Here is a 14,343-nt window from a genome sequence, read left to right on the forward strand (position 1 = left end):
TTATCATAATTAGGAGTTTACAATATAATTCTCATAGTTATCTGAACCACGCATTTATTTTATAATAAAACATTTAAGTAGTCAAGAACTAGACTTTCTATTGTGCATAATTCCTACCGGTCAAGCACCAGAACATGGTACCAGGTTTGAAGATCTAACAAGAAAACAAGATTGTTTGACGATCCAAACAATTAAAGATAACTGCGGAGAAGAAAGAAAAATCTCTTCTACTAACCTCGTGAATTACTGGCAACCTGTACTCAATGCCCTGCGAGGCTTTAAAGTCCAGGGTGGAAGGTCTGAAGGCACCACACCGGCTTTGAGTCAGTGGTAATGTAGATGAGAATTGGCATGTTTGTAAGCAGCAATTCACTCTCTACATAGCAGCTCTTGGCCTGTAGGCACAGCCTGATGAGAGGCGTATTGCATTGCTGCTCACTGTAGGAGGTCCACAAGCGATAGAAATATTTAATACATTCGTTTTCGATAACGAGGCGGATAGCAAGAACTTCGATGAAGTTGTAATGCAATTTGATTGGCATTGCACACCGAAAAAAAAATTAAGACGTTCGAGCGCTACATTTTTCACATGTGCACCCTGCAGGCAGGTGAATTTCTTGATAGTTTTCCGACTGATTTGCGATTGAAGGCTCAGTGTCGATGATCCGCAATCAAATCATGTTCGAGATTTGTAACGGCAAGGTACACAAGAGGTTTTAAGGGAAAATGAGCTTCAACTTGATGATGCTATTAAGATTTGTCATGCCAGCGAGCTAGCTGCACAGCAGATTAGCACTCTAATCTCTAAGCATTTGGGGTGAAGATAGGAGAAGCAGCCGACGCCATTAGTGTTGTGACGCACCCAAGTTGTAATAATAATCACTTATTGTCACAAGTAAGCTTCAATGAAGTTACTGTGAAAAGCCCCTGGTCGCCACATTTCCGGCGCATGTCCGGGGAGGCCGGTACGGGAATTGAACCCAAGCTGCTGGCCTTGTTCTGCATTACAAGCCAGCTGTCTAGCCCATTGTGCTAAACCAGCCCCTTTTAAGCGACCAACCAAAACCTCCATTTCATGCAAGTGATGCAGCAATAGTCATTTGCAACAGCAATGTCCTGCGTTTGGTAACATTTGCTCCAAATATAAAGATGAAAATCATTTTGCTAAATAATGATTTACCAATAAGCAGATAAAATCAATCAACATGGTTGATGAAGTAAGCCTCGGAGACACGTTTTTCGTAGGCATGATTTATATTTTGTAAAAATTAATTTAGAGTACCCAATTCATTTTTTCTAATTAAGGGGCAATTTAGCATGACCAATCCACCTACCCTGCACATCTTTGGGTTGTGGGGGCGAAACCCACGCAGACACGGGGAGAATGTGCAAACTCCACACAGACAGTGACCCAGAGCCGGGATCGAACCTGGGACCTTGGCGCCGTGAGGCAGCAGGGCTAATCTACTCCGCCACCGTGCTGCCCGTAGGCATGATTTCTGGTGAGGACAATGATAGTCAAGGCATGCAAGGAGGCATGCAAGGAGGCAAAGCTTGAATGACGATTTGCAGCAACAGGGAAACAAAAGATAATAAAAGAATCCAAAAGATAACTGGACAGTTCCACCGATGATTAATGAAACATTAATTAACTTCAAACTCGACTCGGCAGCGAGGGCCAATCTTATCAGTTTGTCAGATTTGAAAGAGCTGAGAATTAAACCACAAGTGTTAAATAAAGCAGTATTACTGAAAGACTGCAGTGGAAATTACTACGCTAGGAGCATGCAAGCTCGATGTAAATATTAAGAACAAAATTCACACAGTAAAACTTTCCATTGTAGAGGCGGAATGTGAATCTCGACTGGGAGTGGAAGCATGTGAAGCACTTGAGCTAGTTAAGCAAGTTTACAATGCAGACTGCGCTGTAACCAGACAAAATGCATCTGTAGATTCCATACTGGGATATATCAAGGCTTTGGCACTTTACCATTCACATATCAAAGAGAATGTAGAACCAGTCATACACGCACCAAGATGTGTACCAGCTCTGTTGAAAGACAGACTGAAGGATGAGCTAGAAAGAATGACGGCTTTGGGAGTAATCAAACACACTGAAGAACCAATGGATTAGGGGAACTCGAAGGTCTGCATTAAGAAGAGAAATAACGACCTAAGAATCTGTCTGGACCCCAAACATCAAAAGAGAACATTATCCGATTCCGAAGAGGGAAGGAATTACATGTGAGATGTCAGGAGCAACATGTTTTAGCAAATTAGATGCATCACATGGTTTTTGGCAGCTCGGGTTAGATGAAGAGAGCACGAAGCTGTGCACTTCTAACACTCCATTTGGGCGATATTGTTTTTTAAGGATGTCATTTGGTATCATTTCTGCATCAGAAAGTTTCCATCGGGCAAAGGAACACATCACGGAAGGCATTCCAGGAGTCAGAGTATATGTTGACGATATAATCGTCTGGGGCTCAACACGAGAAGAACACGACAGAAGGCTTCTTAAAGTGCTGAAGAGCATCAAAAAGAATGGTTTGAAGTTGAAGAAAACCAAATGCCAGTTTGGGGTTGGCAATATCACATTCTTGGGAGATAAACTTTCTGCAAAAGGTAATAATAATAATAATCTTTCATTGTCACAAGTCTGAAGTTACTGTGAAAAGCCCCTGGTCGCCACATTCCGGCGCCTGTTCGGGTAAGCTGGTACGGGAATTGAACCCACGCTGCTGGCCTTGTTCTGCATTACAAACCAGCAGTCTAGCCCACTGAGCTAAACCAGAGCAAGAAAAAAATGAAGGCAATCTTGAATATGCCACATCCCAATGACAAAAAAGGAGTACTCAAAATGTCAGGAATGATAAATTTTGTTGGAAAATGTATTGCTAATCTCCCAGCAAAAATTTCACACCTAAGAGAAACCATCGAGACAGACACTGGGCTGGATTCACCATTTTGTAGGCTAAGTGCCGACGCCAATGTGGGAACTGTGGCGTTTTATGACGGCAAAATTGGCGCCAAAACCTCACCGATCCTGCAATCGGTGAGGGGCTAGCAGCTGTGTCGAGTAAAACTCCCAGCTCCCACGATATAAACGCCTCGGGAATGGCCGGGTCCATATCTTCAGGATGCCAAAGCACCGCTTGATCAAGCCCCTGGTTGCTGCATGGGTGTCGTTGTAACAGGTCTCCGCGTCGAATGGCCTCCAGATAGGTGTCATCAGTCACGACGGATAACTCCTGTCGTCTAGGAGCCAACCCCCAGCCGGGGAAGTGCCTCGAAGAGGCCGGGAATCGTCACGTGTGCCAGGATGAAGGCGTCATGCACACTGCCCGGGTATAAGGCGCAGATGTACATGATGCGCATCTGATAGTCACACACCATCTGCACGTTTATCGAGTGGAATCTCTTTCAGTTTGTATAGAGCGGTCTGTCATCTGCAGGCGACATGTATCCATCGATCACCCCCCTGGACCTGGAATGTTGGCTAACACGCTGCCTGGGCATCCTGGTGGGCTTGGTCCACACAGAAAGGGATGTATTGTGCCGATTGGGCATATAGGGCCTCCATGAGATCCCGGACAGGTCCGCACTGGGCACCTGGAAGAATCCCGTGGCGTAAAGGTTCAGGGGGACCATCACCTTGACGGGCACCGGGAGCAGGTATCCTTCCCCATTCACCAGGTGTGCCAGGTGTGCCATGAGCTGGCATATATGTTGCACTGCCCCTCTGCTCAGATGGAGTCTACGACGGCATGCCTGATCCTCGAATGACAGGCTCTGCCGGTACATGCGAGGCCTCATGTGGCACTTCCTTTGCACCTCCTCCTCCTCGGCCTGCTGGGTGGCTGGCTCTCTGTCCTCAGTGGCTACCTCCTGTTCTGATACTGCCCACTCTGCTGCTGCACGCTCCACTGCTGCAACTTCCTCCTCCTCGAGCAGCTCCAGTTGATATAGCCTGAGTACATCCCCTAGAGCTGTGGCAACTAGGAAGAAGGGCATCATTTCTGGTTGAATTCCATAATCCACAGGGGCGGCACGGTGGCGCAGTGGTTAGCACTACGGCCTCAAGGTCCCAAGATCGATCTCAGCTCTGGGTCATTATCCGTGTGGAGTTTGCATATTCTTCCTGTGTTTGCGTGGGTTTCAAACCCACAACGCAAAGATGTGCAAGGTAGGTGGATTGGCCGCACGAAATTGCTCTTTAATTGGAAAAAAATTAATTGCTAAAAGAATTCCAATATTCATTGTGTGCAGGGGGTGAAAGGCCAACATGTTAGCCTGGTGTCTAACCAGGTCCAACAAGCTCCATGGTGGCCCCGGTTGGCACTGCAGATTCTGCCCCTGCATGCCCCCTCTCCACACCCCTGGCTCCGCTGGGGTCAATTCCAGCTGCCAGGGGTACTGTCAGCTGGAACTGCCCTTGCCAGCGGTACGCTCCGCGGCCCTGTCTGGTTGGGGGCTGGAGTGGTGGGTGGAGGGTGTGGGCTGGGGTGGGGGCAGTGCCACTCTGCAGACCCACGCAGACACGGGAGAATGTGCAAACTCCACATGGACAGTGACCCGGGGCTGGGATTGAACCTGGGTCCTGGGCACCATGAGGCAGCAGTGTTAACCGCTGTGCCATTGAGCTGCCTCAGTTTCCCAATTAAAATTTTTTTTTACCGTACCCTATTCATTTTTTCCAATAAAGGGGCAATTTAGCGTGGCCAATCCACCTACCCTGCACATCTTTGGGTCGTGGGGAGTGAAACCCACGCAGACACGGGGAGAATGTGCAAGCTCCAAACGGACAGTGACCCAGAGCCGGGATCGAACCTGGGACCTCAGCGCCGTGAGGCAGCTGTGCTAACCCACTGCACCATTGAGCTGCCTCGGTTTCCTGATTTTCAAAAGCCCAAGTGAACCCCGCCAGGAATTTGCCTCAGTGGATGCGGAGAATCGCGGAGGCCGCAGAGAATACTGGGTCAGGCCCACCAATGACATGTCAAGGGTGTTTACCGTGCCTTCTGGAACGCACAGACACCCCTGTCGAGGCACCGGAGAATTGTGATTTTGCGTGAAACTGGCGCCCGCCACGATTTCGACATCAGAACCAATTCTTTGCCCAATCACGTGTCCCGATTCTGCTGTCAGCTGACGGAGAATCCCGCCCAAGATCTTTCTGATGTGAATGGGGTAGCGAGAATGGTACGAACAATTAGCTGAACTTGTTATCCAACAATAAAGTATCCTGTCAGACTGTACTTGTCAGGCTAAAACCAACAGTTGAATTTATTTCCAAGATGTAAAATTATATTGATGCTGAAACATACAGCCCAGACACTATAGTAGCACAACCAATGGCTTACTCCATTCATGCCGAACACAAAATAAATAGATTTCAGCAGCTTTAGGATATTATCACCACATCTCAACTCTCAAAAGATTTGAAGTATTTGTCAGACCCTCTCCTTTAATAGTAGTAATAATCTTTATTGTCACAAGTAGGGTTTACATTATCACTGCAATTAAGTTACTGTGAAAATCCCCTAGTCACCACATTCCGGCGCCTGTTCGGGAACACAGAGGGAGAATTCAGAATGTCCAAATTACCTAACAGCACAACTTTTGGGACTTGTGCTAGCTCCTCGTTTTATATTCTTCAGCCTTGCTGGTGTCCTGCGCTATGTAGGCATTAGTTCACTATCTAGCTTTCTTACATGTTAACAAAATTAGCAAGAGAACTCTGTGCTTTTACATTCCACCCAGTATAGTCATGCACCAACTGTAAAGCAGGGATGACATTTTTGCATTTTCTATAGCACCTTTCACCACCTTGGGCCGTCTCAAAGCACCGCAGAGACAATGAAGTGGTTTTGAAACGGTTGCAATGGAGGAAGTGCAGCAGCCAAACAGTGCACAGCAAGCTCCCACAAACAGCGACATGACAACGGCTCAGTAATGGTCGAGCGATAAAACATTGTCCAGAACATCAGGGTGAATTGCTCTGCCCTTCATCCAATAATGCCCATGGGACCTTTGATTATGCTGGCCTAGAGGGGCTGGAACACACAATCATTTGAGTCAGAGAGGGGTGTGATAACCTCCGAGCCACAGCATTGACCCACAGGCAGCAATCTCACAACCCACTCAGCTTCCATCCACCATTTTACTTACATAGAATTCAGCCATCCATTTGTGCTTGCCTATCAACTCTTCAAGCTGCTGCTCAAAGGCCTGCCTGAAAGTGTTAAAAAGATTGCAGAAACTGCAGCATTTTCCATTTCATCCAAATGCGGATTTCTTCAAAACTTTTGATACATGAAAGTACAACGTCACAGTTTAAATAGTTTATAAATAAAAAGCACAGAGCTAAGCACTGCTGCCTCACGGCACCCTCTGAGGGAAGAAATTCCTCCTCATCTCTGTCTCAAATGGGCGGCCCCCTGACTCTGAGATTCTGCCCTCTGGTCCCAGACTCTCCCACAAGGGGAAACAGCCTCTCAGCATCGACCCTGTCAAACCCCCTGAGAATCCGAATGTCTCAATAAGGCCGCCTCTCATTCTTCTAAACGCCAATGAACACAGGCCCCGACCTACTCAGCCTCTCCTCATGAGAAAATCCCTCCCGGGAATCGACCGAGTGAACCTTCTCTGGATTGCCTCCAATGTCAGTGTATCTTTCTTATCTTTAACGAAAGAGAAGATGCTGGAAAATTGCAGCAGGTCTGGCAGCATCTGTAGGGAGAGAAAAGAGCTCGGGCGGAATTCTCCACAAGGCCCGATGCCATCGTGAAAACCGGAGAGATTCACAACGGCGTCGGAAGCCTCTCCCGGCCCCCTATTCTCCCCTTCCCGGGGGGGGGAATATGAGGGTCGTACCGGGAAACCCGGCCGCCGGGCCTTGTCCCTGGCTTCAAGGCCCGGCACGCCAAGAATGACGCCGCGGCGGCGCCTAATGACGTCAGCCACGCATGCGCGGGTTGGGCAGCTCAAACCCGCGCATGCGCAGTTGCCGTCTTTCCCCTCAGCCGCGTTTCTCCGAGTGGCGTGTTGCAAAACCGGACACGCCATTTTGGGGGGGTGGGAGAATAGCGGGAGGTGCGGGAGCGGACCTCCCGCTATTCTCCCACCTATCGTGGTTGCGGAGGATCGCGCCCCTTCGAGTCCAATGACTCTTTGTCAAAGCTAAGCACTGCTGCCTCACGGTGACAATTGAGCCAGAAATTTAGCCCATTCAGGGGCTGAGTGAATGCCATTTTATGTGGCCTGATTTTGCGGTTGCCGGGCGGCCCAGTGGACAATCGTTGCATGGTTTTTTTTGGTTGCTATTTGTTTTTTACAGGTCTGCAGCTCCGCAGCCGGCTGTTCCTCCCGAGGAAGAACATTAGAAGCGCCAGGCCGCCCCTCGCCTTTCGCAGAGCCCTTCCTGCCCTCCCTGCCCGAGCATTTCTCAGCGCACATGTCGTGTTAATTCGCCAGCCAGCGTGAAATCGTTGGGGCCAACTACGGTCAGAAGCGTGTTTTGTGCCCTCTGCGTGCGCGAGTCCAATGGACGAAAAATGGAAGCCCTAGAATTTAAGATACTGGATGTGGGGAGATTGTGGTACAATGATAATGTCACTCAACCCGAGGCCCAGGCTAATACTTTGGAAGGGGGGGGGGAATTCAAACCCACCACAGTGGAATTTAAAGATAGTCTCAGTAATGGTGACCATTGAACAATTATCGATTGTCATAAAACCCCATCTGGTTCACTGACGTCCTTTAGGGAGGGAAATCTGCTGTCCTTACCCTGGCCTGGCCTACATGTGACTCCAGATCCACAGCAAAGTGGTTGATTTTAACCATCCTCAGAAATGTTCAGTTCAAGGGCAATTGGAAATGGACAATAAATGCTGGTTTTGCCAGCGACACCCACATAAGGGAATAAAGAAAATATTACAGAGAATTGGGAGTACAGAAGACTGGGGAGTTTCATCGACTTTCATAGAAGTTATAGTGCAGAAGGAGGCCATTCGGCCCATCGAGTCTGCACCGGCTCTTGGACCCAAGGTCAACACCTCCACCCCATAACTCAGTAACCCCCACCCAACACTAAGGGCAATTTATCACGGCTAATCCACCTAACCTGCAAGTCTTTTGACTGTGGGAGGAAACCGGAGCACCCGGAGGAAACCCACGCAGACACGGGGAGAACGTGCAGACTCCGCACAGACAGTGACCCAAGCCGGGAATCGAACCTGGGACCCTGGAGCTGTGGAGCAATTGTGATAACCACTATGCTACCGTGCTGCGGAAGGATTCCTTGGAGGGATTGGGTATGTTCTGGCAATTGTGGGAGTATATTTAGGGTTTAGAAGGGCCTTTCATCCTGGGTTGATTTTGACGGGATTATCAGATTTCTTTCACAAAGGATCTAATCAATCACTAGGGAAGTGGTACTGGGTAAACTGCTGGAGCTGCAGGCTTACATGCCTCCGGGACCTGATGGACCTCATCCTAGAGTCTCAAAAGAGGTGGCCAACGAGGTAGATGCGTTGGTGTTAATTTTCCAAAATTCGCTCGATTCTTGAAAGAATCCATTAGACTGGAAAGTAGCAAACATAACCTCTCTATTCAGGAAGAGAGGGAGGCAGAAAACAGGAAACTACCAGCCAGTTAGATTGACGTCTGTCATGGCGAAGGTGTAAGGAGGGATCATTCAGGAGGTTGTGGCTGGGCACTTAGACAAGTTTGAGGTAATTGTGCAGTGTCAGCATGGTTTGTGAAAGGGAAATCATGTTTAACCAATTAGAGTTCTTTGATGGAGTAACATGTGCTGCGGATAAAGTGAAGCCTGTATATGTACTGTACTTAGATCTCTGGAAGGCATTTGATAAGATACCACGTCAAAGGTTATTGTGCAAAATAAAGGCTCAAGCAGTAGGGCAGTGTTTTTGAAACATTTTTTCCCGGGCCCCAGTTTTACCAACTGCTGGAACTTCAGGACCCATGCCGGCCGATGTTCATGACCCATGCTGGCTGACATTAGCGACCCATGTCGACCTTCACGACACATCATTATTGCTTATCTTTAATGTGGCAGGTGAAGGTTGTGAGGACCCTGCTACAGAGGCAGAGGCAGCAGGCGGAATTGGCGTTGCCGAACTTGCTTCATTATTACTGGACGGCGAATGTGGACAATGTGAAGCGGTGGTGGGAAGGAGCAGAGTGGGTTAGGATGGAGGAAGAATCTTGTAAGAGGTCTAGTTTCAGGGCTATGGTGACTGCAGCGTTGCCAATGGCTCTGAGTAGGTATTCAGGGAGCCCTGTGGTGCAGTCCATGGTGAAGATAATCAGTTGAGGAGGCATTTTACGATGGAAGGGATGTCGGTGTTAACGCTGCTGTGCGAGAATCATGCGTTTGAGCCGGGGGGGATGGATAGTGTATACAGGAGGTGGAGGGAAGTGGGGCTGGTCAAGGTGAGGGATTTGTATTTGGAGGAAGGGTTCGCCAGTCTGGAGGAGCTAAGGGAGAGGGTAGAGCTGCCGAAGGGGTGTGAGTTCAGGTATCTGCAGGTTAGGAACTTTGTGCGAAAGGTCTGGAGGGGGTTCCCTAGGTTGCCGGGATACACCCTGCTGGAGCGACTGCTGCTTCCGGATGTGGAAGGGGAGGGAAGAAGTGGGGATATATACAAGTGGCTGGGGGAGCAGGGAGGCGAGCGGGTGGTAAAGATCAAGGAGAAATGGGAAGGGGAGTTGGGAGGGGAGATCAATTGGGGAGTATGGAGTGAGGCACTGCGAAGGGTAAACGGAACCTCCTCTTGTGTAAGGATGAGCCTGATACAGTTTAAGGTGGTGCACAGGGTGCATATGACTCGGGCGAGAATGAGTGGGTTCTTTCAGGGGGTAGCAGATGAGTGTGAGAGGTGTGGGCGGGGTGGTCAGCGAATCACGTGCACATGTTTTGGGGTTGTGAAAAATTGGGAAGATTCTGGGCGGGAGTGTTCGCGGTCTTAGCCAGGATAGTGGAGGAGAAGGTGGACTGTATAGTTGATTGCTGGGAAGTATGTTTCCCGGGGTGTATATTTGCTGTAACCTATTTTGATATGTTTGAAATAAAATACATTTAATGCGACGGGTGAGCCTGATTGATCGTCACTATCTCACTTGTTGGTCTTCACGATCTCACTAGCTTCGTCATTCAATGTTACATTTTTGCTGAGGACTTCAGTTGATGATTTAAGTTCTCGCTTCATCCTTTGAAAAGGATTAAGAGGGGCAGCACGGTGGCCTAGTGGTTAGCACAACCGCCTCACGACGCTGAGGTCCCAGGTTCGATCCCGGCTCTGGGTCACTGTCCGTGTGGAGTTTGCATATTCTCCCCGTGTCTGCGTGGGATTCGCCCCCACAACCCAAAAATGTGCAGAGTAGGTGGATTGGCCACGCTAAATTGCCCCTTAATTGGAAAAAATAATTGGGTACTCTAAATTTAAAAAAAAAGAAAAGGATTAAGAGATTTGACCTCGAACTCACCATGTTTCGTCTTCAAGTGCCTTTGAAGATTTGAGGGTTTTAAACTGTGATTTTTTAGTACTTCCCTGCATGTAACACACATGGGTTTTGCATCCTGATTTGCATTGGCACAATAAAGCCAGAGCTCAAGAAATCCCCTTTCTATTGCTTTGTTCCCGATTTCCCTGGACCTCTGGACACAGCTCACACCAGCACTGCTCTGTCCTGCTGTGGACTCTCCTTAGAAGCTCTCTCCAGCTGATTCAGTTGCGAGATCCTGGCCTGTTTGTGTCTCTGGTCCTCTCTTCCTTATTGCTGAAATAATCCATCTTCAGTTCTTCACATAGTCGTGTTGCTTGCTTGCTGGCAGCTACAAAATGGAGGAATCTCGCCTGCATGATTTTGCGGCCAAAGCATGGATGTGTAGGGCGCATGGCATCAGTGTACATGCCGGGCACGTGTGGAGGTGAGACCCACAGACATGGGGAGAATGTGCAAACTCCACACGGACAGTGACCCAGAGCTGGGATCGAACCTGGAACCTCGGCGCCTTGACGCTAACCACTGCACCACCATGCTGCCCTAGGTTATAGATAGGTTGAGTGATGGACAAATCTGTCAGATGGAGTATAAAAAAGGTGAAATTGTGGGCTCGCCCACAAGAGGAAACATCCTTTCCACATCCACCTTGTCAAACCATTAAGGATCTTATAGACGTCAATCGAGTCACCCCCCCTCTCTCAGTGGAAACAAGCCCAGCATGTCTAAGCTCTCCACATAGGGCAGCACGGTAGCACAAGTGGATAGCACTGTGGCTTCACAGCATCAGGGTGGGCGGCTGTGGAGTCAGGGGGAGGCCTTATACTCGGCCGGGCAATGTTTGTGCGGGTAGTCAGGGTTGAGCGCGTGGCCGCTCCTTGCCCCCTATTCTCCCACCCCCAGGGGGCTAGGAGCGGCGCAGCATCAATTTTGTGCGCCAGGCCTTGGCGCCGCGTCAAAGCGGCGCCGCATAAATGACGTGGCCGGCGGCACTTAAATGACGTGACCCGCGCATGCGCAGGTTGGCCGGCGCTAACTCGCGCATGCGCGGTTGCCGTCCTCCCCGCGGGCGCCCTGCAAGACATGGAGGATTGATCTTGTGGGGCGGTGGAGGAAAAAGGGTGCGTCTTTTAGAGACGCCGGCCCGCCGATCGGTGGGCACCGATCACGGGCCAGACCCCTACTGAGCACCCCCCTGGTGCTCGATCCTCCCTCCCCCCCACCACAGGCCACACACGCAGCGTTCGTGCGCTGTTCACGCCGGCAGCGACCAGGTGTGGTTGGCACCAGCGTGAACCGATCGGATTGGGAAGGCCGCTCGGCCCATCCGGGTCGGAGAATCGCCGCTCGACCATTAGAAACGGCGAGGCGCGATTCTCCGAGCGGCCTGTTGTAAAACTCGGCAGGCCGTTTTGGGGGGGGGGGGGGTGGGAGAATCGCGTGCGGGTGCCAGGGCGGCATGGCGGGAATCGCCCGGCACTCCCGCGATTCTCCCACCCGGCGTGGGGGTCGGAGAATTGCGCCCATAGTTTCTGAGGGTAGTGTGATGGGGGTAGATGGGAATGTGGAACTTGAAACACAACCAGATCAGTCACAATCTTAGTGAATAGCGGAGCGGGTTCAAGGGGCTGAATGACCTACTTATGCTCCTGTTTCATATGTACAATGTGAAACATGGACTATCATTGTCAATACGGTAGATTGGGTAAATCAGTGTAAACAAATAAACTATGACAGCTCCACAAAGAGCCTCAGTCTGTTCTTATTTACCCAATTCTTTTTTTTTTCCATTTAATGCGCAATTTAGCGTGGCCAATCCACTGGCAAATAATAATAATCTTTATTGTCACAAGCAGGCTTACATTAACACTGCAATGAAGTTACTGTGAAAAGCCCCTAGTCGCCACATTCCGGCGCCTGTTCGGGTACACAGAGGGAGAATTCAGAATGTCCAAATTACCTAACAGCACGTCTTTCGGGAAATGTGGGAGGAAACCGGAGCACCCGGAGGAAACGCACACAGACACGGGGAGAACATGCAGACTCCACACAGACAGTGACCCAGCGGGGAATCGAACCTGGGGCCCTGGCGCTGTGAAGCCACAGTGCTCACCACTGTGCCACCGTGCTGCCCATATCTTTGGGTTGTGGGGATGAGACCCACGCAGACACGGGGAGAATGCGAAAACTCCACACAGACAGTGACCCGGGTCCTCAGAGCTGTGAGGCAGCAGTGCTAACCACCGTTCCCGTGCCGCCCCATGCCTCAGTCTGTTCTGCACAATTGTGAAACCCTGATACACTCGGCATCTCACCCAAAACCACGTTCTCTCCTGTGAAAGCCCATTTGGGGGTAAGTCTGAGAATTCCGTGAAACTGTCCAGGCAATGGAGGAATAAACATTATATTTGGCATTAATCTCCCCAGTAAATATGATGCATTCGATAGAGGGAGATAATGGCATAGTGTGTAATGTCTTTTTTTTTAAATTTAGAGTAGCTAATTATTTTTTTCCAATTAAGGGGCAATTTAGCGTGGCCAATCCACCTACCCTGCACATCTTTGGGTTATGGCGGTGAAACCCACGCAGGCACGGGGCGAATGTGCAAACTCCACACGGACAGTGACCCAGGGCCGGGATTCGAACCCGGGTCCTCAGTGCCGTAGGCAGCAATGCTAACCACTGTGCCACCGTGCTGCCCTTGATGGCATAGTGTGTAACGGTAATGTCACCGGACTAGCAATCCAGAGGCCCAGGCTAATACTCTGGGGCCTGATTCAAATCCCACCACAACAATGGTGGAATTTAAATTCAATTAATAAAACTTGGAATTGAAAGCTAGCCTCAGTAACAGCAGCCAATAAACCATCATCAATTGTCATAAAAACCCATCTGGTTCACTAATGTCCCTTCAGGGAGGGAAATCTGCCCTCCTTACCCCGACATGTGACTCCAGACCCCCCGCACAGCCATGTAGTTGACTCTTAACTGCCCCTCTGAAATGGTTGTAACAAGACACTCAGTTCAAGGGGCAATTAGGGATGGGCAACAAATGCTGGGCTAGCCATCCCGTGAAAGAACATTTGAAAAAGATGTAATGTTTGGTGGACCGGTACTGTCTGCAACACTGATCCTCGTTACCTTTCTTTCCTTCTCTTCAGTTTCTCTTCCTCTATCTGAGAAGTTATTGCTTCTATTCTTTGCTTGCTCTCTCGGCTGGCTTTCAGCTGTCTAAACAAATCACACAAAGTACTGTGAACATTTTGAGGCCAAGGGAGGATTTCAGCACAGTGCAACCAGGATTGGCTGGCAGTAGCTGCGTCTTCTACAGTGATGAGTAACACACTGGATATTAGGTCACTTTTTTCCAGGAGCAATCTGTCAGGTGCATTCCATGCCCCTTCCTTTATTAGGCAATTGGAGCTGCTGGATGAGAACGGGCCAGCCAAATAACTGGTGAAAGGCCATCACCAGGAAGGTTCCAGATAGGCAGGAACTGCCGGCCATGAGTAAGTACTGGGATTGTATTACTGAAGTCATTCAACTGTGTATTAGTACTGGGGCCCTATGTAGGACATTTAAAAAAAAAAATCTTTATTGAAAAATTTTGTATTTATATAACAACAATGAACCGAAATAAAGTACCAACAATAACAATAATGATAACAGTCATAAACATTCGCCCATCCTTAATGAACAACAAAACATATTAACAACAATTTAAGTTAACACAATATTAAGTTAAATAACCATAGGAAAAAAAAATAGAAACAGTAAAGAACACCCTCCATCCCCCCCCCCCCCCCCCCCCC

General features: G+C 49.2%; 1 protein-coding gene across 1 annotated transcript in view; it reads right to left on the bottom strand.

The window, feature by feature from the left end:
* LOC119955803 (synaptonemal complex central element protein 1-like) overlaps positions 1-14,343 on the bottom strand; it is a 55,446-nt gene that overhangs the window by 21,430 nt on the left and 19,673 nt on the right. Inside the window, exons 7-8 of the mRNA XM_038782393.1 lie at positions 13,673-13,762; positions 6,172-6,235 (exon numbers count right to left, since the gene is read on the bottom strand). Of these exons, the coding sequence (XP_038638321.1) occupies positions 6,172-6,235; positions 13,673-13,762 (154 nt within the window). The remainder of the gene's footprint in view (positions 1-6,171; positions 6,236-13,672; positions 13,763-14,343) is intronic.

This window comes from Scyliorhinus canicula, chromosome 21 (assembly GCF_902713615.1).
Source record: "Scyliorhinus canicula chromosome 21, sScyCan1.1, whole genome shotgun sequence".
NCBI lineage: Eukaryota > Metazoa > Chordata > Chondrichthyes > Carcharhiniformes > Scyliorhinidae > Scyliorhinus > Scyliorhinus canicula.